This window comes from Dipodomys ordii, unplaced genomic scaffold, assembly GCF_000151885.1.
Source record: "Dipodomys ordii isolate 6190 unplaced genomic scaffold, Dord_2.0 Scaffold45, whole genome shotgun sequence".
Classification (NCBI taxonomy): Eukaryota; Metazoa; Chordata; class Mammalia; order Rodentia; family Heteromyidae; genus Dipodomys; species Dipodomys ordii.
This window is the reverse complement of record NW_012267261.1, coordinates 11,401,739-11,428,018: the sequence shown is the minus strand read 5'-3', so window position 1 is coordinate 11,428,018 and position 26,280 is coordinate 11,401,739. Positions and strand designations below refer to the sequence as shown.

The window sequence follows — 26,280 nt, the reverse complement described above, 5'->3', positions numbered from 1 at the left end:
CTCTACCACTTGAGCCACAGCGCCACTTCCGGCTTTTTTCTTTTTGCTTAGGAATCAAACCCAGGGCCTCGAGCATGCAAGGCAAGCACTCTACCACTGAGCCACCTTGATCCTTCCATTTCTCCTCTCTGGATCCTCAGAGCTCTGCTATCCAAGGTAGCATTGGGCATATGAAGCGATTGAGCCCTGTGCATGAGATTAGTGTGAAATGAGATGTAAGGCTTACGTGTACAAAACACCAAATAACAAAAACTAAGGGGAAAAAAGAATAAACTATCCCATTGCCTGCTGAAAGGACTACAATTTAGATATACTGACTTATATAACAACAGTAAAATTAACTTCTCCTTTTTCTTTCTCTTTCATTCTTTTGTGTCTGTCAGTACTGAGGTTTGAACTCAGAGCTGTGGGCCCTGCCCCTTTCCCTTCTTTTTCTTTTTTTTTCCCCCTCAAGGCTGAAGCTCTACCCCTTGAGCCACAGCTCCCCTTTTGCCTTTTCAGTGATTAATTGGAGATAAGATTCTTATGATTTTCTTTTATCTGCTTAGGCTTCAAACTGTGATCCTCAGAGCTCAGCCTCCTGAGTACCCAGGATGGCAGGCATGAGGCCCTAGTGCCCAACTTGTACCTGGTTTGTTTGACTCCAAATTGCAAATATAGCTGGGAATTTTTAAGTTAACCCAAGTGCTTCTCATTATGGACCTAATGAGCAGGTCATCTTGCAGGTTTTTCTCATCTCCCCCTAGGCCTCTCTGTCTAAGTACCAGATACTCTTTTCCTAATCCAGCCCCAGCACTGAAGATCCTGCTAGAAACTTCTTCCTCCAGAGGGTCTTCAAGAGATTTTGCTTCTTTGTTCTCAGGTTCGCTGGCCCCATTACCAAGCCCTTAGGTGGTCAGCAAACAGTACAGTGTTGTTGGCCAACTCCAGGGGGGAGGGTCAGGCAGCCCAAGTGCCAATCTAATGGGCACGTTGCAGGGAGGAAGCGCATAAGAAGTCACCATGCAGACAAGCACACACAACTCAAACAAACAAACAAAAAGAACTCAAAATGTGAATTACATCGGAATGACAAATAATAATGGTAACGGATTCAAAGAACAGAAAAGCGGAGGAAACTTCTCCCCTGCCTCCTTTACATCCTCAAATAGGAGCCCTGGCACTGGGGACCCCCTGTCCTTGCTGGCTCCCTCCCTCCACCTGTCCCCCACCCCGAGCCTGCAAGAGGGGCCCCCAAGTTTCCCACGGGGGTCAGCCTCTTCTCAATCTACTCACTCCCGACGAAGGCCTCTGGAAGACAGCACCGAGCAGGAGAGGCAGCTCTGCTGGGAACAGGAAGGGAACTGGGAAGCGAAACTGAAACTTTGCGCCCCATCTCGCGGGGTGGGGCGGGACGCAAAGCGCCTTTGCCCTGCGCTGGCTCAAGCCGCTACCCAGGTCTCCGTCTTCACGCCAGCCCGGACTGACACACCTGGAGTCATGGCCTCCAGCCTCAGCCCGCCGCCGTCCCCGCTCGTAGTGAGATTGTCCCAGACCATCCAGAAACGGCCTGGGACAATCTCCAGGAAGCTGGAGAGGTACTTCCAGAGCAAGGAGTCGGGCGGCGGGGAGTGCCGTGTGCGACCCGGGAGCCACAGCGTCTCTGATACCTTCCTGGTGGAGTTTGCAGATAGGGCAGGTGAGTGGGGGTGGGGGGCAGGCTGGGGTGCAAAGGCCGTCCTTTGTTGAGGGTACCCAGCCCTGCAGGTCCTAGAAGGGGAGGCCTGGACAGTGTGGCCCTTGGGGAAGGGAGGGAGACAGGGACCCCAGCAGACTTCCCAGCCCCACAGTGGAGGATAGATTCCCCCACTCCCCCTTTGTACCAAGCCCCTGGTCTGATTTCATTGCCCCCTAAGAATCACACTTTCCAAGTGTTTATCTGGACTGACACTAAAGTCAGGTCCCTTTCCATCTGCTCGCCAAGCACGGAGCCCTTCCTGGTCACTGCTGGAGTTTCATGCAAGCCTTCCACTTTCATTTGCTTTTGATCTTCTTTTCTTTCTTTCCTTTAAAATTTTTATTTTGTGTTACACTACTGAGCTACGTCCCTGGCCACTTTCAAGTTTTAAATCATTATCCATTAACTTGTGTTTGAGGATTGCAAAAGTAGTATATGCTTACCATAGAAAAGAGAGAACAGAAGAAAGAAGAAAATTATGTGGAAATTTGCGGTGAGACCATTTTGGTATATTTCCTTCTGGTCATTTTCTATAAATGTCAACAAATATATGTGCCTTTACAACATTGTAAGTCTGAACTTTGGATTCTCTCTTTTTTCCCCCTCTTAACTACATAATGAATGAGGTTTTTTTTTTCATATCGTTGAAATGAGGAATTAGAGACAATTTTCAGAAACATAATTTTACAGAGGAGAGGGTGTTCCATTAATTTAATGAGATGATGTTCCATTATCATTAAGCTCTCCCTCCCTCCCTCCCTCCCTCTCTCTCTCTACCTCCCCCCCTCCCTCCCTCCTCCCCCTCTCTCTTGTGCTGCTACTGGAGCTTTTACTCAAGGACTGGGTTTTTGTGCTCAAATCTGGTGCACACTTGAGCCACAGCTCCACTTTCTACTTTTTGCTGGTCAATTGGAGGTAAGAGTCTCACAGACTAGTCTGTCAATGCTGGCTTTGAACCACAATCCTCAGATCTCAGCCTTCTGAGCAGCTAGAATTACAGGCATAAGGCACCAGCATCTAGCTTAAGCTTTCATTTCTACAGTAAAACTCAAGCTACCTACTTCAGAGTTCTGAAGAACTCCATATACTTCTCACCAGCTCACCTTTAGACCAGGATGCAGGGGGACAGCTTGACTGCCACCTATCTGGGACAGCAAACAGATGAATGAAAGAGGCCTGGATGCATGGATTCAGCCTGTATGGATTCAACCAGCCAGGGATGGAAAATACTTGAGGAAAAAACAAAGCATTTGTAGTGAACATGTAGATATTTTTCTTGCCAATATTCCCTAAACAAATTAGTGTAATAAGTAATACAGTATTGCAGGTAACCTAGAACTTGTTTAAACTAGATAGGAGATGTGAGTAGAAGATAGGCCCATACTGTGCCATTTTTATGCCAAGAACTTGAGCATTCATGAATTTGTACATCCTTGGGGGTTCCCAGAACCAACTCACAGGAAATACCAAGGGCCAAACATTTGAACTCTTTTTTTTTCTTTTTTAAAATATATTTTTATATTGTAAAAATATTGTACAGAGGGGTTACAGTTACATGAGTAAGGTAATGAGTACATTACCTATAGAGCATTGTTGCTTCCTCCTTTGTTTTGAACTCTCTCTTGTGTGGACATTTGTTTTATGTCTCCCTCAAAGCCAAGAAGAGAGTGTTGGAAAAAGAGAAGCACCAGATTGCGGTTGACAATAAACATGTGACTGTTTTCCTGGAAACCACTAAAAAGTCAGAAGAGAATACAAGACCCAGAATTCCTTCGTTGACACAGTGGCAAGCGGAAGCACTGTCTGATGAGAAGCATCCCAAGGTAGGACTTGTTCCTAGAGCTGGGGACGCCTGTGTCCAAAAGCTGAGTGTTGATAGGAGTCTGTTCTGTTCCTGTGACTGCCCCTGTGGTCTCCATACCTTCTGCTCGGTTGGTCTAATAACCACTTGCTGGGGACTGACTGTAGTTTAGGAACTGGGACACAGAGGTGTGCACAAAAAGGTCCCTGCTGCCATTCAGCTTGTATTGGAGATAGAGAGGTGCACAGAAATAATAAACAATAAGCGAAGGAATGAATGGGACAAACCTATTTCAGAGACTAGTACATGGTAAGAAGAGAATACAATGCAGTTTGGCTTCAGAAAGGAACAGGGCCAGGGTGAGGAAGGGGAAGATAGAGATGGTTCTACTTCTGATGAAAAGGCAAAATCTACTTTTCTGCAAAAGGTGATATGTGGCCTAAAACTTAAATGATGAGAAGGAGGCAAACATCCAAAATTTCTTCAACAAATAGATACTGACTGCCTACTGTGTGCCAGACATTATTACAGGCTACGGGGCGGGGATACACCCAGGTGAACTACAGCCTCTGCACTTGAGGCCCTTACTTTCTAATAAGAGGAACAGATAATCATAAACAAGTAGATACACAACAAAATGCCTGCCAGTGGCAACCATTCCTGTTAGAGGGATGAGAAGAGGCTAGATTCAAGAAAAAAACAAAAAACACCTGAAAATCTAGAGGAACAATATTCCATGCCCCTCTCCCCCCAGAAAGTCCTCCTTGCAAAATTAAAATGAGAAAATTCACTTTTATCTTGCATCTGATTTGGCTCTGTCCTTTTAATCCTAATCTGATCCTTCTTTCCTATAACTGAGCCTCTAGAGACCAAGGTTTAAAAGGGACTAACAACTCTGCATAAAGTCAGAAGCTTACTATTTTGTTTTGCTTTATTGAAGGTAAGAAAATAAGAGGAAAAAGACTGATAAATAAGCAAAGCCTCTTTTGTCATATGGCTACCTTCTAAGCTTCTTGACTCTTGTGAAACCAGCAACTTGTCTAGAGTGCAGAAATACTTTCTCTCTACCCTCATCCTGTTTCCCCAAGGTTAAGTAGTTAATGCCAGATCTACAACATAGCTCTCTTAGCCACAGGGCTTTAAAATACTTATTCCTATTGAGTGCTGGTAGTTCACACTTGTAATCCTAGCTACTCAGGAGCCTAAGATCTGAGGTTGTCAGTTCAAAGCCAGTCTGGGAAGGAAAATCCATGAGACTCTTAACTTCATTTAAACAGCTAAGATCTGGAAGTGGGTCTGTGGCTCAAATGATAGAGCAGTGAAAAAGCTGACATGGTACTAAGGCCCTGAGTTCAAGCCCCAGAACTGGCACACATACAAAAACAGTTATTTCCTATACCTTACTACAAACAAATTACATGAATTTCTGAGATGAGTCTGGGCGCTGGCTTTTTTTCTTTCTTAAACCACTTACATGATTCTAATATGCATATAGGACTAAGAACTTCTGGGTTATAGCACACATTCTTCTTCTCAAAGGATTTGAAAAGAATAATTCCCTGCTAAGGAAAGACAGCCTTTCGAAGAGAAGACTGTAGGTGTGGGAGAAATCTTATTTCTACCTTTTCTTTTTACAATCTCAGGTCTTTCAGATGGTGGAGGCTAGCCTGAACTGTGACCTGTTTTCCAAAGAGCAGAGGGCACAAGTGACCATTCTCTGCCCTGGTATCAAGAAGATGGAGGGTGAAGATGGAATTGAGAAGGTTTCTGGTGATTTCAGAGACATTGAAAAAATCTACCACTTCTTCAGTAGGCAACTGATAGAACATGAGCAGGAAGAGATGTCTTCCCTTTCCACTGTGGAGACCGTGTCATCTGACCTGCAGGACTGGGACAGCAACCTGTACACTTCAGAACCAAACACCAGATCAGAAGATACAGGTTTTAAACTTTCTTTGCCTTACTTCGAATATTTCGTGCATTCTTGTCCTGATAAAATAGAATCCATACAGACACTATTTGGTGTACACATCCAAACTCAAGATATACCTCCCAATGCAGTCTATGTAGATTTTATCCCTGGTCAATCAGGTGATCTGGATGCAGCTCGAGAGTATTTTACCAAGGAGTTTCAGAAGAACACAGAATCTCTGAATCAAGACTCTGTCTCTTTAGCAGACAGTCAGTGGACAAAACAGGAACTGAGTCACTGTTTTAGAAAGCTTCTGATAAAAGAACAAGGAGGAATGCTAACTCTCCTTGGGACCCAAGATGACATTTCAGCTGCCAAAAAAAAAATCTCTGAAAATGTCAGGATACCTGTGAAAATATTACACATTTGGACGAATGAAATTGAGGTTAATACTGTTCTCTATAAGCTTCTAGAAGTTGAATTACTCCAGGAGATAAAAGAGATAGAGCAAAAGTACAACACTAGTGGTACAGTTTGTAGGAAACGTCAGAAAACATTCATTCAATTTAATCCTGGGGATAAGCAGATGGATCTGTCTGCCCATGCGTCTGCAAGTTTCATTGATGCTTTTCAATATGTCACAAGTCAGCTGGTAAGAGAAGATCTTTCACTGAAACATCTGGGCCAGGATAAAAAGCACTTACATTGGACCAAGTTTGTTGATGACTTTAGGAAAAGTCATCCATATATACACTTGGCATTGAACAAAGAGTCAATGACTTTGATTGGTTTGCCAAAGCATTTTGCTGAAGCTAAGCAGCATATCTTAGAAAGTGAGGTATTATCCACTGGAGGGAAATTGAATATGGAACAGGAGACACCCATGGAAATTGATCAGAATGCATCAAAATCAACTTCTCTCTCCCTCAGCAGCTCTGCACGTTCTGAGGTCTCAGAAGTGAATGAGAAGGAGAAAGCCATTTGTGTCATCTGCATAGATACCATTAGAAACAAGCACGTGTTGCCAAAGTGCAAGCATGAATTCTGTGATGATTGTATCAGAAAGTCCATGACATATAAGCCAGTTTGTCCTGTGTGCCAAGTTTCCTATGGTGTCCATAAAGGGAATCAACCAAATGGATCCATGACTCACACCATTTTGAAAGAGCCACTTCCAGGTTATGAAGGCTGTGGCACCATTGAGATTCAATATAAGATAGAAAAAGGCATACAAAGTGTAAGTTTCTGAGTTCCCTGCCTTTTTCCCCCCATTATGTTAGGATTACCAGAGCAAAAGTGGTTTCTCTGTTACCTCTTAGATAATAGATTTCCCAGAGAATTATTTCAAGGACATTGTGCAAGGGATTGAACATTCTTTGCTTTTAAGAGATATCATTCCTGTTTTCCTCTCCCTCTCTCCCTCTTCTTTTCTCTCTCCCTCTCTTGTTCTTCCTCTCCCATGTTTGGGATTGAATCCAGGGCTAAACAGACACTGTACCACCAAGCTAAAACCACAGCATTTCATGTCTATTTCGTTCCTTTTTGAAATGCTTCTTTTTTTATTATTAACTTCCAATAGTTGTACAATGGTGTTTTGATCTAACATGTCCAGTTATATTTAAAATGAATTTTTGTGGGGGATGGGTGCAGTACTGGGGTAGAACTGGGTGCTGTCCTGCAGCTTTTTCCTTTAAAGCTACCACTCTACCACTTGAGCCATGCTTCCACTTTCAGCTTTTTTGGGGGGTGATTAATTGGAGATCAGAATCTCACAGATTTTCCTGCCTAAGCTGTTTTGGAACCACCTCAGATCTCAGCCTCCTGTGTAGTGCTGGTGCTGTAAAGTTCATCGTGATCAGAGTTATCCCTTCTCTAGTTCCTTCCCTTCCCATCCACCCATCTCTTTGAGTTTTCTACTCGTGTCTGTTTCTTAAGGTAGAAGAAGGGTAGGTGGGAATTACATGTTGGGATGTGGGGAGTTGAATGGTAATATTCCTAGAATGAATTTGAAGAGAAGATACATGAATTATTGGGACTCTGATGACAGCTTTAGTACTTTTCTTTCTTTTAGTTTGTTCTATCTACAAAGAAAAAAAATATATGTAAAGCTTAGCAGCAGACTGTTTTCAAATGATATTTTCTTGTTTTCTTACAGAAAGAACATCCAAACCCAGGAAAGCCTTATTATGGAACACAGAGAACTGCATATTTGCCTAATAATAAGGAAGGAAGGGAGGTTTTGGATCTGCTCAAAATCGCCTTTGAACAAAAGCTGATTTTCACAGTGGGGGATTCTCGAGTATTGGGAGTCTCTGATGTTGTCACATGGAATGATATCCACCATAAAACATCAAAATATGGAGGACCACAAAAGTGAGAACTTCTTGAAATACAACAGTTGGTAAACGAAGTGTAGAGGTGATGAAATGTGGCAATTTCAGGGTGTGGATATAAGTAGACTTTATTTTTTGTCAGTCGTGGGGCTTGAACTCTGGGCCTGGGTGCTACCCTGAGCTCTTCAGCTCAAGGCAAGAGTTCTACCACTTGAGCCATGGTGCCACTTCCAGTTTTCTGGTACTTAATTGGAGATAAGAGTCTCACGGACTTTCCTACCAGAGCTGGCTTTGAACCATGATCCTCAGATCTCAGCCTCTTGAGTAGCTAAGATTATAGGCATGAGCCCACTGGAGACTGGATTAAGTAGACTTTATCAACAGTGGTATTTTGCAATATTTTTAAGAGATGTTAATTTGGTATAATAATTTCAAAGCCAGAAAGTGGTATTTTGCAGTATATTTAAGAGATGTTAATTTGGTATAATAATTTCAAAGCCAGAAAGATTGGTCTCTATAACCCTTTTTCTTGCCAACCACAGAGTTTTATGTACTTAGGACAGTGGTATCCACGTTGACTTAGTTTGGGGCTTTATGTCTGTTTGAAGGGCTGATCATAGGAATATTATTTGCTTTTGCTTAAGGTCATCTTTTGAGGTCCTATCTTTTCCCCTTCTTTTTATAACAGACCACAAAGAATCTGAACTCACTTGGCCAAAGGCATGCTAGAAAAAGGTTTAGTTGTAAGGGAACTAATTGGTAGTAGAAGCTGTGTAATAGGAGATCTGATTTTTTTTTCTTGGTGGTACTGGGGGTCAAACTCTCAGGGCCTCCTGCTTTCTAGGCAGGTGCTCTATCATTTGAGCTATTCTGCTGGCCTTTTTGTGTTGTGTGTGTTGATTAGTTAGAGCCTTGCTTTATGCCTGGCCCATCCTTCCTGGGCTGCGATCCTCCTATTTGTGCTTCTGTGCATCATTGGGGATGACAAGTGACTGCCACTGTGACAAACCATTGGTTGAGATTATGTCTCAAAAACTCTTGTATGTTTGTTTATATTTTTAATGCCTTGGCTGACTTCAATGGCAATCCTCTGCCTCATTTCTGCTTTTCAAATAGCTAGGACTACATTCTTAAGCTACCACATACATATATCAGGGAATCAAGTTGCTTTCTTTCTTTTTTTTATGAAACTCAGAGTACCTCAGACAAAAAAAAATATTTTTTGACGTGTGTGTGTGTGTGTGTGTGTGTGTGTGTATGTGTGTGCGCGCGCGCGTGTGTGCGCTGGTACTTGGCTTAAACTCAGGGCCTAGACACCATTCCTTAGCTTTTTTTTGCTAAAGGCTGTCATTATTTCAGCTCCATTTCCAGATATTTGCTGGTTAAATGGCAATAAGAATATCATGGACTCTCTTGTCCTAGCTGGCTAAAAGCTTTGATCTTTAGAGCTCAGCCTCCTGAATAGCTAGAATTACAGCCATGAGCCAAAGGTGCCCAGCTTAAACTATATCTTGGGAGCTTTTCCTATCCCTCAAACTTTACAATCTTATTTGTAAAACACAGCGTGTCATAATCTTAAAAGCATTACAGCTTATAATGAACTGAAAAGTTTAAAGCCTGCTGGCCTGACTAAATGTACTTATTAGCTAGCTGAGTCATATCTGCACACTGAAAATGATTATACAGAGGTTAGAGATATGGCTCAATTGGTAGAGTGCTAGCCAGTGAGCAAAAGTGGCAGATACTGAGTTCAAGTCCTGGTCTTGGACCTATAAAAAAGAAAAAAAAAGAAAGAAAATAATGATTATACATCATCTACCATCAGGACTTACCTGTGAATGTTTGTAACCTTCAAATACAGAAGATCTATTGTATAGATTCTTTAGAACCATTGATGTGAAACTAAAGAGTTGGTTTTTTTTGTTTTTGTTTTTGTTTTCATTTTGCAGCTTTGGTTACCCTGATCCCACGTACCTGGAACGTGTCAAGGAGGAGCTGAAAGCTAAAGGAATTGAAAAGAAAACTCCTGGAGGGAAGTCCTAATTCAAGCCTTCAGAAGATGTATTTTAGGAGGCTGAATGAATGCCAATCTAAATCTTTCTATAGAAATACTTTCAAAATCTTTTCATCTCAAGAAATGTTTTGTGTAAGAGTAAAGTTCTGCTAGCCTCTTATTTCTGGATGTTGCTTTTTTATGGAAGGTAAAGATAAAGAACAGTGTGATTTTATGGCAGAAATTTAGCTTCATTCTTATGTCATGGTTAGGGTATGGGGTGGTTTGAAATTTCTGTCCTTCAGTTTAGCTACTATCATACAATGAAGTCCTCTCTCCTCCCTTCCCCTTTTCTCTTCCTCCCCTTCTCTCTTTTCTTTTCCTGTTGGTTCTGGAAATCAAACCTAGGGCAGTGGAGTTCTACCTACAGCCTCTTGAGCCTTCTCTCACTGCCATCTCTAGGACAGTACTTTAATTGCCATTTAATCTCTAGCTATGAAAGCAAAACCTTTGCATAAATGAAAATGTTTTTAGCAGGTTTTAGTGATGGAAAATTAGAGACCGGAATTCGCCACTCACTTCTTCATAGCAGTGGCTAAGGAGCCAAGATTAGGCCACTTTGGGTAATAACTGGAGTAAGGAAATTACTTTTAGTCACACAGTGCCTGGCTTACTTTTGCTACTTGTTATATTTTTGTTGCCTGACTCAGGTTCCTAATAGTTGGTGGAGGGATATACTCTCCTATATCTTTAGCAGCAACAGGAATTACAAAACCATTCTTAGAACATTCATCAGAAACTGTTTCCTATTCTGGATACTTGTTGGCTGAATTCTGACTAAGCCCAAAGCCTGGCCCTTGATTCCTCCATGATTCTTGGAACCTGCCTAAAGGGGTGCATTTTTCCTGCTATGGAAATGTTATATATTTCTGATCTATTTATTCTTCTGGATATGTTGTGCTTTTCAATATACCTTGCTTTCCAGACCTAACATTTATGGTCTAATATGTAAGAGTTTTTGTAACCCTCTCAAATGTCAACCACTCAAGTTAGAAATATTTTACCCCTCTCGACAGGAAAAGGAAGTGTTGAGAGTTCAATTCACTATAAGGAACATAGGACATGTCAAAATTTACTTTCATTTGATTCTCCAAGTCAGAAGAAAGTTGTAACAAGCCAATTATCTGGTTACCTGTGCCACACCTCTCTCTCAAAATGAGAAGAATATGACTTGTCTTGTTCTTTTCCTAAAGATAAATGTGCACACTGACAAACTTTTTTGGCCTGATAACAATACTTCATATTTATTGAGTATTTACTCTGTCCCTTTTCTAAGAGTTTTATGTTATTTGGTTAATAAAATCTCCATTTTATGCATGCGGGGTGGTGGTTAAATCATTCACCAGAGTCACAGGGTAGCAACCAAAGTACTGGCATTTGAACCCATGCACCCCAGGGCCATACAGCCTTCAAAAGGGGGTGCTTCTCCATGGAGCAAGCTGAGGAGCTCCTTATGTCTTGTCCTTCCCTCAGTGATTCCTGCACAGTGCTCAAAGCAAACTTCCTGCTAAGAAGTCCAATTTGAAGAACATATCCTACCTACTCAGCAGGCTGAGGTGTGAGGATCACAGTTTTTTTTTTAAGTGTAAAGGTGATGTAGAGAGGGGTTAAGTTACATAAGTCAGGTCATGAGTACATTTCTTTTTGAACAGTGTCACCTCCTCCTTTATTTTTTTACAGTGTTGTCCCTCCCTGTTCCCCTTCTCCCAAAATTGTATCCTTCATCTCCAATATAGTGTCCAGTGAATATCACTGGTGAATTAGTTTGAAACCCACCAAGACAGGGAAATCTCACTTCCACTCAGTCACCAAAAACCTAAAGAGAAGCATGGATCAAGTAATAGAGCACCAGCCTTGAGCAAAAAAATCTAAGGGACAATGCCCAGGGCCTGAGTTCAAGCCTCAGTGCCAGCACAAACAAACCTTAAAAACTCAGAGTCTTTTCCTTTCATTGGTCCAGAATGTTAAGGTAAATGACATGTCTTTTATTTTAATCAGATTATGCATTTAATTTTTTAAGATACACGTTGGCTATGTTGCCCAGAGTGGCCTTACTCTTGAGATCTTCTCACCTTAGCTTCCATAGTAGCTGAGATTACAGATACATACCTTTACCTTCTAGTTAGTTGCTAATTTTTTATTTTTATGATTGATTTTTATCTTTTGATCTTTTAGTTAAATTTTCTCCAAAAATATAAAAGTTTGATTTCTGCTAACTTCCAGATATTGTATTGCATTGGGTATATGTAAGTTTCATGATGTGAAAGACTGGTGAGCATTTGGATTACTACTTTTGCTCTCTGAAAGATGCCATGATCTATCTGCCTTAAATAAAAGTATATCACCATTTAGAACAGATTGTCTGTGTTCTTTCCTTCACTCTTTTTATTCCTTTTCCCTTAGATTGAGGTTTTGTTTCCCATACCTCATGTAGTTTACAATTTTATACCATATGGATGTCTTGAGCTGATTTTATGTATAGCTGTTCTATCTATAGCTCCATTTCTAGCTTTTTGCTTGTTAATTGGAGATAAGGGTCTCACAGACTTTCCTGTCTGGCTAGCTTCAAACCATGATCCTCAGATCTCAGTCTCCTTGAGTAACTAGGATTACAGTTGTGAGCCACCAGCACCCAGTCTCCTTTTAGATTTTCAAATTTCACCTTCCTTTAACATCTTCCAAGTTGCCTCCCCAGGATGACTGAAATACTTTCATGGGCTCTCTCTGTCCTGGTCCTTTTCACTACCTTTTTTTGTTTAACTACATTTTTATTATCTTTAAGCAGTTGCACATAGGAGTTACCATCTAACAAAGAATTGGTTGGACTTGGGAAAATACATGGAGTGAAGTAAGCTAGGCTCAGAGAGACAAAGGGTGTGTGTTCTCTCTCATATGTGAACTAATTATGAATGTACAAGTAAACACATGGGGTTGCATGCAAGCACACACAAATGTATTAATCAAAGTATGGTATTTGCAGACACAGAATGAATGCCAATTTTGTTGTATACTTAAAAAGAATAGAAGCTGGGTACTGGTGGCTCACACATGTAATCCTAGCTCCTGAGGAGGCTGAGATCTGAGACTCGCAGCTCAAAGCCAGCTCAGGCAGGAGAGTCTGTGAGATTCTTTTTTTAAAAAATATATTTATTGTAAAAATGTTGTACAAAGAGGTTACAGTTACATGAGTAGGGTAATGAGTATATTTTGTAGGGAGCATTTTACCTCCTCTTTTGTTTTCTCCCTACCATCACTTCCCTCCCCAACTCCTCCCGCCCCCCACAACGATGACATTGAAAAGTTTGTTTTTAACATAATGTCCTGTACATCTCATCGTCATTGTCACAATGGGTCAGCCTGCATCCCCATTTAAGCATTCCCCAATATCCCTTCCCCTCCCCAAATTACAAAAATGTATATACAAGGTGCAGAACACCGGCATCAAACCCAGTGAAAATGGGTTATACTGTGGGGGAAGAACATACAAAAGAAACAAAAGAATTACATAGTTCATTGTAAGTACATTAAAAACACTAGCAAGAAAGAAAAAAACCACTTGTGTCCCAGTCTTGGGGTACATTTTGCTTAACATTATCTCATGTGGTCATATGTACATAGCCTTGACCTTATCTGCCTGTCCTAGACATATACTAGTCATTGCAAACATATATATATATATATATATATATATATATATATATCACATTTTCTTGATCCATTCATCTATCTCTATATATGTATATATATATCACATTTTCTTGATCCATTCATTTATTGAGGGGTATCTTAGCTATGGTAAATAAAGCTGCAATACACATAGTTGTGCTGGTAGCTTTAGAATGGTCTTGTTTGTGATCAATCAGATAAATGCCCAAAAGTGGGATTGCTGGGTCATAGGGTAGCTCTATGTGGAGTCTTTTGAGGAACCTCCACACTACCTTCCAAAGTGGTTGAACAAGTTTACACTCCCACCAACAATATATACACAATAGAATTCTATGTCCTCATCAGAAATGACATTGCCTCCTTTGTTAGGAAGTGGAAAGACTTGGAAAAAATTATATTAAGTGAAGTAAGCCAGGCCCAAAGAAACATAGGTCTCATGCTTTCCTTTATTTGAAATAACTAGTATATGTATGAGACAAGCAGAAACAGATAAGTTGATGTTAGGCGAAATGAACCCCAAGATAAGGACACAAGCAGTTTTTTTTCTTTTTTGCTATTGTTCCTAACATATTTATAAGGTGATTGTTTTGTTGCTTTGTATGGCCCTCCCTCACGGTATAACCCCTGTTTTCACTGTATTTGATATTGGTATAATTTAGCTGGAAGGGAAAAAAACAAATTGTTTAAATAGGGATACATGTTGACCCATTGCAACAATGAGATGTACAAAATGCTATGTTGAAAAACGAACTTTACAACTTGGGGGGGGGAGGAGTGTAGTCGTGGGAGGACAAGGATGGTAGGGGAAAAATAAAGGAGGAGGCAATAATGTTTGATAAGAAATGAACTTATTACCTTGCTCCTGTAATTGTAACCCCTCAGTACAGTATTTTTACAATAAAAACTTATTAAATAAAAAAAGAAATAGAGGAAGCAATCCAAAAATTCACATGGAACACTAAAAGACCCTGAATAGCAAAAACAATCCTTAGTCGAAAGAACAGTGCTGGAGGAATATCAATTCCAAATTTCAAACTCTACTACAAAGCCATAGTAACCAAAATAGCTTGGTACTGGCACAAGAACAGACCTGAGGACCAATAGAATAGGACTGAAGACTCAGAAATGAACCCACAGACCTATAGCACCTAATCTTTGACAAGGGAACTAAATAGAATGCTCTGCTTTGAAGGCCTTGTAGAATTCCATTGTAAATCCATCCGGTCCTGGGCTTTTCTTAGATGGAAGGGCTCTTACTGCTGTTTCTATTTCAATGCTTGATATGGGCCTGTTAAGTTGGTTTAACTCATCTTGGTTTAGTTTCGGCATGTTGATATTTACTAGGAAAAGGTCCATTTCTTCCAGGTTCTCAAACTTATTAGCATAAAGTTTTGAGAAATATTCCCTTATAATGTTCTAGATCTTGGTTGTTTTTGTGGTGCTGTTTCCATTCTCATCTCTGAGTTTATTTGGGTGTGTTCTCTTCTTTGTCTGATAAGATTTGCTAAGGGTCTGTCAATTTTGTTAATTTTTTTTCAAAGAACCAACTCTTTGTTTTGTTGATTCTTTCTTAATTTTTTTTGGATTCTAATTGGTTTAATTCTGATTTAATTTTAATTATTTCTATCCATCTATTGGATTGGGGCTTAGCTTGCTGCTCCCAGAAACACAACAACTCAAAGAAAAGTTGGACAAATGGGATTGCATGAAATTGCAGAGCTTCTGCATGGCAAAGGACATAGCTAGCAAAATCAATAGAAAACCCATGGATTGGGAGAAGATCCTCACTAGCCATACAACGGACAAGAGTCTCATATCTAAAATATAACTAGAACTCAAAAAATTAAATCCCCCAACAACAAATCCTCAAAGAAATAACTGCCCAATAAATAAGTGGGCTAAAGATTTACAGAGAAGCCAGTTGCCGGTGGCTCACCTCTGTAATCCTAGCTACTCAGGAGGCTGAGATCTGAGGATTTCGATTCAAATCCAGCCCGGGGAAGGAATGTCCAGGAGACTCTTATCTCCAATAGACCACTAGAAAAACCAGAAGTGGTGCTGTGGCTCAAGTGGTAGAGCGCTCACCTTGAACTGAAGAGCACAAGGACAGGCCCAGAGTTCAAGCCCCATGACCAACAAAAAAAAAAAAAAAAGAAAGAAAAAGAAAAAGCAAGAGTTACAGAGAAATGACTCTGAAGAGGAAAGAAAGATGGCTAATAGACACATGAGGAAGAGCTCAACATCTCTAGCCGTAAAAGAAATACAAATCAAAACAACACTGAGATACCACCTCACCCAAGTTAGAATGGCTATAATCAAGAACTGTAATACAACAGATGTTGGAGGGGATGTGGCCAGAAGGAAACCTTACTGCATTGTTGGTGGGAGTGTAAACTTGTTCAACCACTTTGGAAAGTAGTATGGAGGTTCCTAAAAGACTCCACAAAGAGCTCCCCTATGACTCAGCAATCCTACTTTTGGGTATTTACCCAAATGATCACAAACAAGAGCATACTAAAGCTACCAGCACAACTATGTTTATTGCAGCATTATTTACCATAGTTAAGATATGGAACCAACCCAGATGCCCCTCAGTAGATGAATGGATCAAGAAAATGTGGTATATATACACAATGGAATTCTATACCTCCATCAGAAAGCATGACACTGCCCTATTTGTTAGGAAATGGAAAGACTTGGAGAAAATTATATTAAGTGAAGAAAGCTAGGCCCTCTTATTTGCTATAGCTAGTATATGTATGAGGCCGGCAGAAAAGGTCAGACAAGTTGATGTTAAGCAAAATTAACCTAAAGATAAGGACTCAAGTGGTTTTCTTTCTTGTTTCTAACATATTTATAAGGTGATTTTTTTGTTGCTTTGTATGTCCCTCCCCCTTGGCATAACCCCTGTTTTCACTGTATTTGATGTTAGTATAATTTGTGGAAGGGAAGAGAAAAAAATCAAATTGTTTAAATAGGGATACAGATGGATCCATTGCAACAATGAAATGTACAAGATGCTATGTCGAAAACTGAACTTTACATCTTTGGTGGGAGGGGGGGTAGTGTAGTCTTGGAGATGGAGGGCAGGGATGGTAAGGGAAAAACAAAGAATGAGGCAACAACGCTTGATAAAAAATGTACCGATTACCTTGCTCATGTAATTGTAACCCATCTGTACTGTATTTTCACAATAAAAAACTTATTAATAAAAAAGAAAGTAATAAAACATTGCTTGGCTAGACATTAAACAATAAGAAGAAAAGAAATAGAATGGAAGAAAAACAGCCTTTTCAGTAAATGGTGCTGGTAAAATTGGTTAAACACTTGTAGAAAACTAAAGCTAGATCTTTATATATCACCCTGCACTAGAATCAACTCCAAATGGATCAAAGACCTAGAAATAAAAGCAGACTCCATGAAAATATTACAGAAAGGAATAGGAGAAACTCTAGGGCTCCTTGACATAGGCGGAAATTTTCTTAATAGCGATCCGTGAGATGCTTATCTCCAATTAACCACCAGAAAACCAGAAGTGGCACTGTGGTTTAAGTGCTTGTATGCTGAAGAGCTCAGGGACAGCACCCAGGCCCAGAGTTCAAGCCCCATGATCAACAAAAAAGAAAGAAAGAAAAAAGAATAGAATGTTGGGACATACAGATTATCATGCTCTAAAATTCTGAGAAAAAAGTATTCTAAACCAAAGTTGACAGTTGATCCAGTGATTCCAAGTGTCAAAAATTGAGATTATGTTCATTCTATCTTTCTTATTTAATGAGAAAGAATAAAACAAAATTATTCTCCTTGAAGTAGGGTAGCTACTGGTTAGTTAGGATTGAAAACATCTTTCCTCTTTCTACCCAAATACTTTATTCTTTTTATCGTCCAAACAACAAGCAAACCTTTCATTAAGATACTTGTTTGTTGCAATCATAAGCTTATGTCAGGTACTAATATAAGGACATCTGTAACAAATGTAACTCATAATAACAGTGCTTATTTGGAGGTTGGTGTAAACATCTTTACAATGGAATCAGAAATTTCATGCACACTGCTAAGAGAGCAGAGGCTGGCACATCAACAGATTCACTACCTTTTCAGAAAGCAGCTCTGCGGCTTTGTCCTTTTTTTTGGCTTCCTGAGCCACTGTAGCACTTGCCAAACTTGACCGTGCATCAGAATCACCTGGACTCAGATGGCTGAGAATAACCCTCCAATAGATTTGACGTTGGGGCAAGATTTACATTTTTAAAACATTCCCAGGTGGTACTGATTCTGCTAGTCTGGAAATGAGGTTTTAAGAATACTAACATAGAAAATAAACTCAACTCAGTGGTGTGACTATCAGCTATTCATCATTCTATTTGCTTACTTCAAATCCCTGCCTTACCCTGAAATAGTAGAATCTAATCACATCAGACTACCAGCTTTACAAAAGCCCAAGTGATGTTTTTATGCTTCTGATTTCTATCCTGTGTGTTCTTTGGCTTGTCCCTCCACCCATTCTCCTTTTAGAAATCCTATACTCAAATACCACTAACATTGGAACTTTTCTCTACATCTTGTATGTAAATTACATTGTGTGTATTTCTATTTGTCTCTACTAATGCAAATATGAAATCAAATCACCCTGCTGCGTTGGGGGTAGTATTGGAGACTGACCCCTAAGTACTGAATCAGCTCCATTCTCAGATGACTGGTTGAAATTGAAGCTGTCAGGGAATAGGGGAAGGCTCATAGGGCTTCTTCTGACTGGTTCTGGAAAGCAGTTATGGCTCTTGCCTGATGATGGCACCCTGCCTGGGTATCGCTCTTACCAGGTATCAGCAGCTGTTTCTTCCCTCATTCCAGTTGCCTAAATGCTATGTATGGAGGGGGGAATAGGGGACACTGGTGCTTCAATGTCACTGAATTCTTTACCTTAACAATCTGGCCATACTTAGGTGTAATAGCTTCCTAAATTCTCAATTATCCATTTGAGTACAGGACCTTTCAGGACACTTCATGCAATTATGTGTTTATGCCAGAGGAAAGGGATCTGAGTCTGATTCATCTTCATACTACTCACATTATTGCCAAATAAGTCTAGAACCTACAATATCTGCTCAGAAGGGAAACTAGAACAGTCTCCAGCAACTCAAAAAAAGACTCAATGTATTTTCTTTTTTTCTTCCTACCTTTCTTTTCCCATCCTCCCTCCAACCTCTCTTTTCTTTCTTTCATCCCTCCTTCCTATCCTTCTATCTGGCCTTCCCCCTCTTCCTCCTTCTTTCCCTGGTCCTCTCTTTCCCCCTCCTCCTTTATGAGCCAGTGTCTCATTATGTAGTATAGATCAGAACCAAACTCAGCGATCTTCCTTCCTCAGCCCATTTTCCAACTTGTCAGCTTGTTGCCCATAAAACTCTGCATTCCTCGTCTCTGTCTGTGGAGAGTTTGGCTGCACTGGTAACAGAAAAGCAGAACTTTCCCCAATCTCAGTTATGTTTTCACAGAAAGAAAAGCGAAAGCCGCTCAAGGCACTTGGTGAAGGACAGCCAGTAATCAGGGTGGACCAGCCTGACCTCACCGGGAACGCGGTGTCTGCCAGGTTCTCCCTGCTGGAGCAGGGCTCTGCGGGACACACTGCAGCCTTGAAGGCTGCAGAGGCACGCTTCTTGGGACTCTGTCTTCCAAGGAGTGCTAACCACCCCAGAGCTATTTCTGTCTTTTCTGTTCAAATTTAAAGCACACAATTTTAACAGCTCCCTGCATATTAAACCAAGTATTTATTGCGTTTGAGAATTCTGATTATAATAGAAGTGAGCCTGCTAGAGTCTTCAGAGAAACCAGCAGCAGGGAGGAGGCTGGGCCTCTCCCAGATTTCTCCAGGGTCAGTGATTTGATTTCTTCACGGTTGTAGTGTGGTTTGTGGTAACCCATGGGACTGTGTGTCTGTTTCTCTTTTCTTCAGCTAGACAGTCTCCTCCAGGAGATTTTTTTCTAAGTACATAAATGTGGATACTAAAGTACAAAAAAATAATTTTTGTGCTTGGGGGAAAGTGATGTCAGGAAACCAGTCTCCAGTGTTCTAGGAGAGTGTGAACAGAGAGAGTATTACTTCTGTTTCCCTGACAACCACTGGGACAAGGCTGTAGCTAACATTCTGTGCTAACATGTGGTGCTAGCATTCTGAGTGATGTAGGTGTCCTTTGACTCAGCCTCACTCTGAATGCCATCAATGCTGAGTTCATCAAAAGGCAGTGATAAGTGAATCAGAGGGCTATCCACCGAGGAGATCCAAACATTTCTCTCACCTTCTGTCTTTCATTTATGCTGCCTATGTATCTCTGTGAGTTGATGCTTGTGTAAGTCAGCTTTATTACTATAACAAATACCGAGATAGATTAACTTGTAAAGAGAAAATGGTGGTTGATTTCTATCTCACAGCATTGGAGGTTCCATCCCATGATCAATTGGATTTATTGTTTTGGGCCTGTGGGGAGGCAGCACATTTGCTAACGGGGTGGGGGGGGGACAAGAAGGACAGAGGGAAGGGGAGAGGAGGTGGAGGGGGTAGGGAGCGAGAGAGGGAGGGAGAGAGTAGAGAAAGAGATGGGGATGGAATCACCTAATACTCTCTGAGCCCTCTCCTCCAGTGACACAAAACTTCTCACTAGGCTTAACCTCTTTTTGGTTGCTGACTGTAACACATGGACCTTTGGAGGGCATTCTCTATCCAAATGTTCTTAACTATGAGTTTCTTGCTTTTCATTATTTTATTTTGTGGAATTCAATTTCTCTCATTAGATCAGTTATTTTTGCACCAACTCTCCAACCAACTCTTCACCCTCTCCAAGATCCTCTGGGAGAGTTCTCTTAATACTAGAACTTTCACAACATCAGAAACCATCAGCCAAACTCATCATCTTCCCTTCTAAATAGACCCACATTTAGAGTGCTCTGTGCTTTTCTAGTTTCTTTGGTGGGAGTGTTGGGGTACCTGCTTCACCTTTTCTTAGTCCCAGTCCTGGAGTCACCAACTCTTGTTAAATTTTCTTCTAAGGTGTTTTCACTTTCCAAGCCCATGGTATTTTCTGTAGCAGGTTTATTATAGTGTCTTCCAGCTAGATCTCACTTGTGTGGTTGAAGTACTCTACCTACTCACTGAAGAAGGTCTGGGGGTAAAATCAGGGGCAAGAGGCAGTCATTGTCCTTTGGTAATTGAGTGTAGTCTTACCCTGCTCACAGATTCTAGAAATCCTTCCTTAATTGTCTCTGTTGTATCCTTCTCAACATTTTGCTTTTGTCAGATGAGGAGTCTAATGCTTTCCAAATCCATACTTCATGCCCATACATGAGACCTGTGGTGTGGAACTGAGGGACTCCTTATTTGGGGAGGCTGGGGATGGACAGTAATTATCAGCCAAAGGTTACATTAATCCTAGAAGTTTTCAAACATTATTTTTGTGTTGATGTCTATTAAATTATACATAGCAAGAGTTCCATCATGGTATTGCCATACATGCATAGAATATATTTCATCATATTCACCTTTTCTGTTATTGTTTCTTTTACCTCTCTTCCCCTCCTTTCAGTTTACTTTTGTAAGCTTGTTTGTGTGTGCATGTGTATGTGTGTGCACACATGTGTGTGCATTGGTTTGCTGTCTCCCTAGACACTACAAAAGTGAGAAAATACAAGATATTTATGTCTTTGTGAGACAAGCAAGATTTTTTTCACTTAGTACAATGGCCTCCAGTTGCATCTATTTTTCAATCAAACAATATAATTTCTGTATTATTAATGACTGAGTAAAATTGGAATCTACCCTATTTTCTCCATCCATTCATCCATCAATGGGTACCTGAGCTATTTCATAACTTGTATATTATGAATATTTCTTCAATGAAGATAGGTACAGAAGTATTTCTATGAAGTTAGCTAACTTTTATTGTTTTGAGTTTATACCCAGAAGTGCTGGATCATATGGGAATTCTATTGTTAATTTTTAAGGAATTTCCATGGTGATTCTCATAGTGGCTGAACAAATTTACATTCCTACCAGCAATGAATAAGAGTTCTTTCTCCCCCAGGATCTTCACCAATATTTGTTGTTCTTTGTATTGTGAAGAGTGGCCATTCTGACTGGGGTGAGGCTGAATCGCCATGTATCTTTGATTTCTGTTTCCCTGATGACTAAGGTGGTTGAAATTTTTTCATGTTTACTTGCCACTTGTATTTTTTCATTTGAAAGGGTCCAACTATTGATTGGAATAACTTCTTTTGATGTTCCATTTTTTTAGCTCTTTATCTATTCTGGATATTAATTTCCTGTCAGATAAGTAGCTGGCAAATATTTTTTTCCCATTCTGTAGGCTGGTGTCTTCATTCTGTTTATTGTTTCTTTTGCTGTATAGAAGTTTCTTAATTTGATACAATTTCCTTTAACACTCTTGCTCTTATTGGCTATGATATTAGAAAAAGACATTGCTTATGTCCATATATGGAAATGTTTCCTCTTAAGTTTTCTTCTTAGTACTTTCAAAATCTCAAGTATCACATGACAGCTCTAGAGTCTTTGATTCATTTTGAACTGATCTTTGCACATGGCCCTCGGCAGGGATCTTCTTAGTCAAACCTTTACTCTTTGTGCTTTCATTATTGTTTAAATAGTTTGTTTATATGTCTGGATTGTGATCCTCTTGATCTTCAGCTTGATCTGCAGCTGGAATTACATGAACCACAAGTCCTGGCCAAGGATTTATATTCTTCAAGGATGTGGCCTGGTCAGAGTGTCTTAGTCAAACCCAGGGAAATGTTGTGATTGAGAGTATCATCAGAATATAGTATTCTCAGGTGGGGAATGTGGTTTAGTGGTAGAGTGCTTGCTTAGCATGCATGAAGCCCTGGGTTTGATTCCTCAGTACTACATAAATAGAAAAAGCCGGAAATGGTGCTGTGGCTCAAGTGGTAGAGTGATAGCCTTTAGCAAAAGAAGCTCAGGGACAGTGCTTAGGCTCTGAGTTTGAGCCTAGGACTGGCATATATATATATATACATATATATATATATACATATATATGTATATATATATGTATATATATATATGTATATATATATGTATATATATACATACATACATAGACACGTATATATATGCACACATATATTTACACACACATGTAGAGAGATATATAGATATAGTGTTCTAGTTAGTGAGCAGAAAGCATCCAGAAATTAACCTGAAAATTGGGACTATGATAAATAGAATCATATTTTCCCACAAGATATGTTGATATGCAGGCAGACACAGGAACAGCCTGGTGATAAAGGTGGCAATAGTGATGCACCTCTAGGAGGACAATGAATGCCAAGAAATGAGGGAAACTACCAGAAGCTACCAGAAGACACATGGAGTTTTCTCCATCAGAGCCTCCAATATGGACCAGACTGCTATCAATTTGATTGCAGATTTGTAACTTCCAAGACCTGTGAAAAAATAGACTTCTGTTGTTTTGAACAGTGAAATTCGTTCTTTGTTACCATACTCTTAGGAATACTAAAAATAAAGGAAGTTAAATGTGTTTTAGCTGGAGAAAACCCATGACAACAAAAACTAACTGTAGCTACATACTGGCTACCAAGGAAGTGAAAGTTCCATTGTTCATTGTTTTTAGGAATTCAGTTCTAGATAGGCCTAGTTAGAGACTAGGTTAAGAGTTGCCAAATCCAGCCCACTTTTTGTTGTTGTATACTTGCAAGACTAGAATTCTTTTAAATTTAAAATCAAAGAATAATATTTTATGATATGTAAAATATAAACAAAATCCAACTTTGTGTGTCTTGTAGCAGAATTTAAGTGAAACACACCCATACTCTCTTGTGTATGGACATTCCATAGCTTCGCAGTGAGTGCATAGAAACCCAAAGTTAAAATCTTACTCTCTCACACCCAAAAAAGAGAATAAAGTTGCCCTTCTTGAATTCACGTTCAAACATTTGTAAATTGTTCATTCATTCTGTTCTTTTGAGATGCAAATAAATCTTTGTAAGCATTTTCACAAGGTCTTATAAGTTGTATATAACACAAGTGTCTTCTTAAAGACTTTGGGCCCATCATTCTGAAATCCAATCATGGAAGAAATTGTCTTTCCCATTTCCTTCTTTCCTAGGAGGGCAGGAATCTGATGTTGGTTGGCATCAGACTTCAAGTCATAGCTACTAGTAGATACAAAATAAATTGTATTATTCATTTGGATAAAGGCCAATATAATGTACATGTATATCTACAGATATATACATGTATATGTATATACACACATCTCAACTACTGAGAAATTTAGAATACAATGTGGTGGTGTTAATTCCTCTTATTTTATGACTAAGTACCATTAATATTTGGAATGTGTGTTACCAGCTTTTTCTGATGGACAATATAAAAAAGAGGAGTGTTCTGCTTTTGGAATCTCTTTAGGAGATTGCTCTGATCAGCACCATTTTGTAGTAGTAGTTATTTAATGATGAGACAATTTTCTTTTTCTTTTATCTTTTGGCAAGGTTTCTGATGAGTGGTTGATTATATTTTTAGTTCTATCTTTCTAGCAGCTGTTTTTGGTCTGTGGTGGCAGAATAGAGCCTTTGCAACAGAGATTACTATACAAAGGATGGGCTGCTCACTGCTTGAAAGACAATAATTGAGAGATGAGAGATGGTAAGAAAGAATAAGTTTTATTTAAGTCCTGGCACTTTGCAAGATGGAGAGGACTTCAAAGCTCCCCTTCATTTTCAAAGTTCCAACTTGTGGGACTCACTAAGTGCAAAGTGTTTTTATAAGAAGGTGAAAGAGATGCCAGGCAGAGAGGTTATGTACTGAGCAGGGTCTTTGCCATCCAGAATTTCCTTATGAGATCTGGAAAAAAGTTATGCTAAGTAAAGTAAGTCAGCCCCAGAGAGACAAAGATTGCAATGTTCTCTCATATGTGGAAGCTATTAATATATAAGTACTTTGAATAGTATGCAAAGTACTTGGTATGAAATATGACAGATCCCTCTGGACATTAGCGGCTCATGCCTGTAATCCTAGCTACTAGGAGGCTGAGATCTGAGGACTGTGGTTTGAAGCCAGCCTGGGCAGCAAAGTCTGTGAGATTCTATCTCCAATTAACCACCAGAAAACTGGAAGTGGCACTGTGGCCCAAAGTGGTAGAGGGCTAGCCTTGAGCAAAACAGTTCAGGGTCAGTGCTCAGGGCATGAGTTCAAGCCTCTCAACTGACAATAAAAAATACCCAGCAGATTAAGGGGAAACAGTGTAATTCCCCAGAAAGACTAAATCAAAGTTCAACAAAACAAATACCAGGAAACTGGTATTTCAAAGGGGTGAGTTAGGGGAGGAGAGGGGTTAAAGCAATGAAAAGAAGCAGGTGTGTGTGTGTGTGTGTGTGTGTGTGTGTGTGTGTGTGTGAAACAGTAAAAAGATTATGCATATCCTATAAAATTAAGAAAAGTGAGGACGGGGAGGGATGGGTGAAAAGGTTGGAAGGAGTGACATAGATCAACTGCTTTGTTGAGTGGCAACTCCTTTGTACAACTACTTAAAGATAATGATAACATCTTTTAAAAAATGATTTTCTTGGGAGGCAAGATAGATCAGGAAAAATGAGGAAAAAATGGGAAACAGCAGCAGGGATGTCAGAGGGGAACTATATTAATAACTAGTTGTTTAAAAGCACATAAGCAGGAGGGAAGGGATAGTGGGAGAACACGGGAGGGGGTAACAATGCTCGACAAGAACTGCACTCATTGCCTTACTCATGTAACTGTAACCCCTCTGTATGGCATCTTTACAATAAAATAACTTTTTTTAAAGCACATAAGGTGCCGGGAAGGTGGCTCACTGGTAGAGTGCTTGCCTTGCATGCATGAGGCCCTGGGTTCAATTCCTCAGCACCACATAAGCAGAAAAAGCCAGAAGTGGTGCTGTGGCTCCAGTGGCCTTGAGTTGAAGAGCTGAGGGACAGCTCTCAGGCCCAGAGTTCAGGCTCCACGACCAACAAAAAAAAGCACACAAGCACCATACTTTTTGCTTTGATCCTTACACTCACTCACAAGCTACGATGTTAGTTAAAAAACATTTTTAAGGAAAAAGAAAAAGAAAACAACTCTCTTCCTCTAGCCTTGCCTGCTTGCCCAAATTAACTCATGTGCTCTAGAAGCTGAGCGAAAATATATTAAAGGCAATTACCCTGAAAAAGCAAACACAGAAAAATGACTTTTCCTGACACAAAACATGTACAAAAATAACATTTCAAAAATGGACACCGATCTTGAAGGGAGCATGTGGCAGAATCCACCCTTAAATTGAAGGGGTGCCCACACATCAATACCCCTCACTTTAGTGAGCAGGCCAGCCTTGACTTCTCTGGGTCCAATTAGTTACACAATGCAACAGTAAAAATACCCAACTGTACCAGGTGTCAGATTAAGAAAAGGAACACATCATAAGGTGAATTTGGGCTGAATATTAACCTACTTTTCACCATATGAAGCACCTGTTATCAGATGCACCGGCACTTATGTCTTGATCATGTACTACCTATCATTGTTTTGCTTTGCTTTATTTATACAGCTGCTTGGTCTCTACTTTGATGTGCCCTCAATTTTTTTTTTGTGATAACATTACCAGGGCCCAGGCAAAGGCTTTCTCCCTTTTGGAGACTTCCTCTCTGCATCATCCTGACTGATATGATAACCCTCTCTCCCTTGTGCCGGCCCTCCCTCCCTCTCTCCCTCCCTCTCTCCCTCCCTCCCTCCCTCCCTCC

General features: G+C 40.2%; 1 protein-coding gene across 1 annotated transcript; it reads left to right on the top strand.

Annotated features, from left to right (window-relative positions):
- The first annotated feature begins 1,408 nt into the window (after nucleotides 1-1,408).
- Dtx3l (deltex 3 like, E3 ubiquitin ligase) lies at nucleotides 1,409-9,937 on the top strand. The gene is made up of 5 exons (XM_013019471.1): nucleotides 1,409-1,678; nucleotides 3,374-3,540; nucleotides 5,162-6,667; nucleotides 7,586-7,803; nucleotides 9,713-9,937. Exons 1-5 carry the CDS (start codon nucleotides 1,480-1,482, stop codon nucleotides 9,804-9,806), a joined length of 2,184 nt encoding a protein of 727 aa, XP_012874925.1. The 5' UTR covers nucleotides 1,409-1,479; the 3' UTR covers nucleotides 9,807-9,937.
- Nucleotides 9,938-26,280: the final 16,343 nt, after the last annotated feature.

Coding starts and splice junctions, on each gene's coding strand:
- Dtx3l (XM_013019471.1), top strand. CDS start 1,480: ATGGCCTCCAGCCTCAGCCCGCCGCCGTCCCCGCTCGTAGTGAGATTG. Junction 1,679..3,373: donor GGAGTTTGCAGATAGGGCAG/GTGAGTGGGGGT, acceptor TCTCCCTCAAAG/CCAAGAAGAGAGTGTTGGAA. Junction 3,541..5,161: donor CTGATGAGAAGCATCCCAAG/GTAGGACTTGTT, acceptor TTACAATCTCAG/GTCTTTCAGATGGTGGAGGC.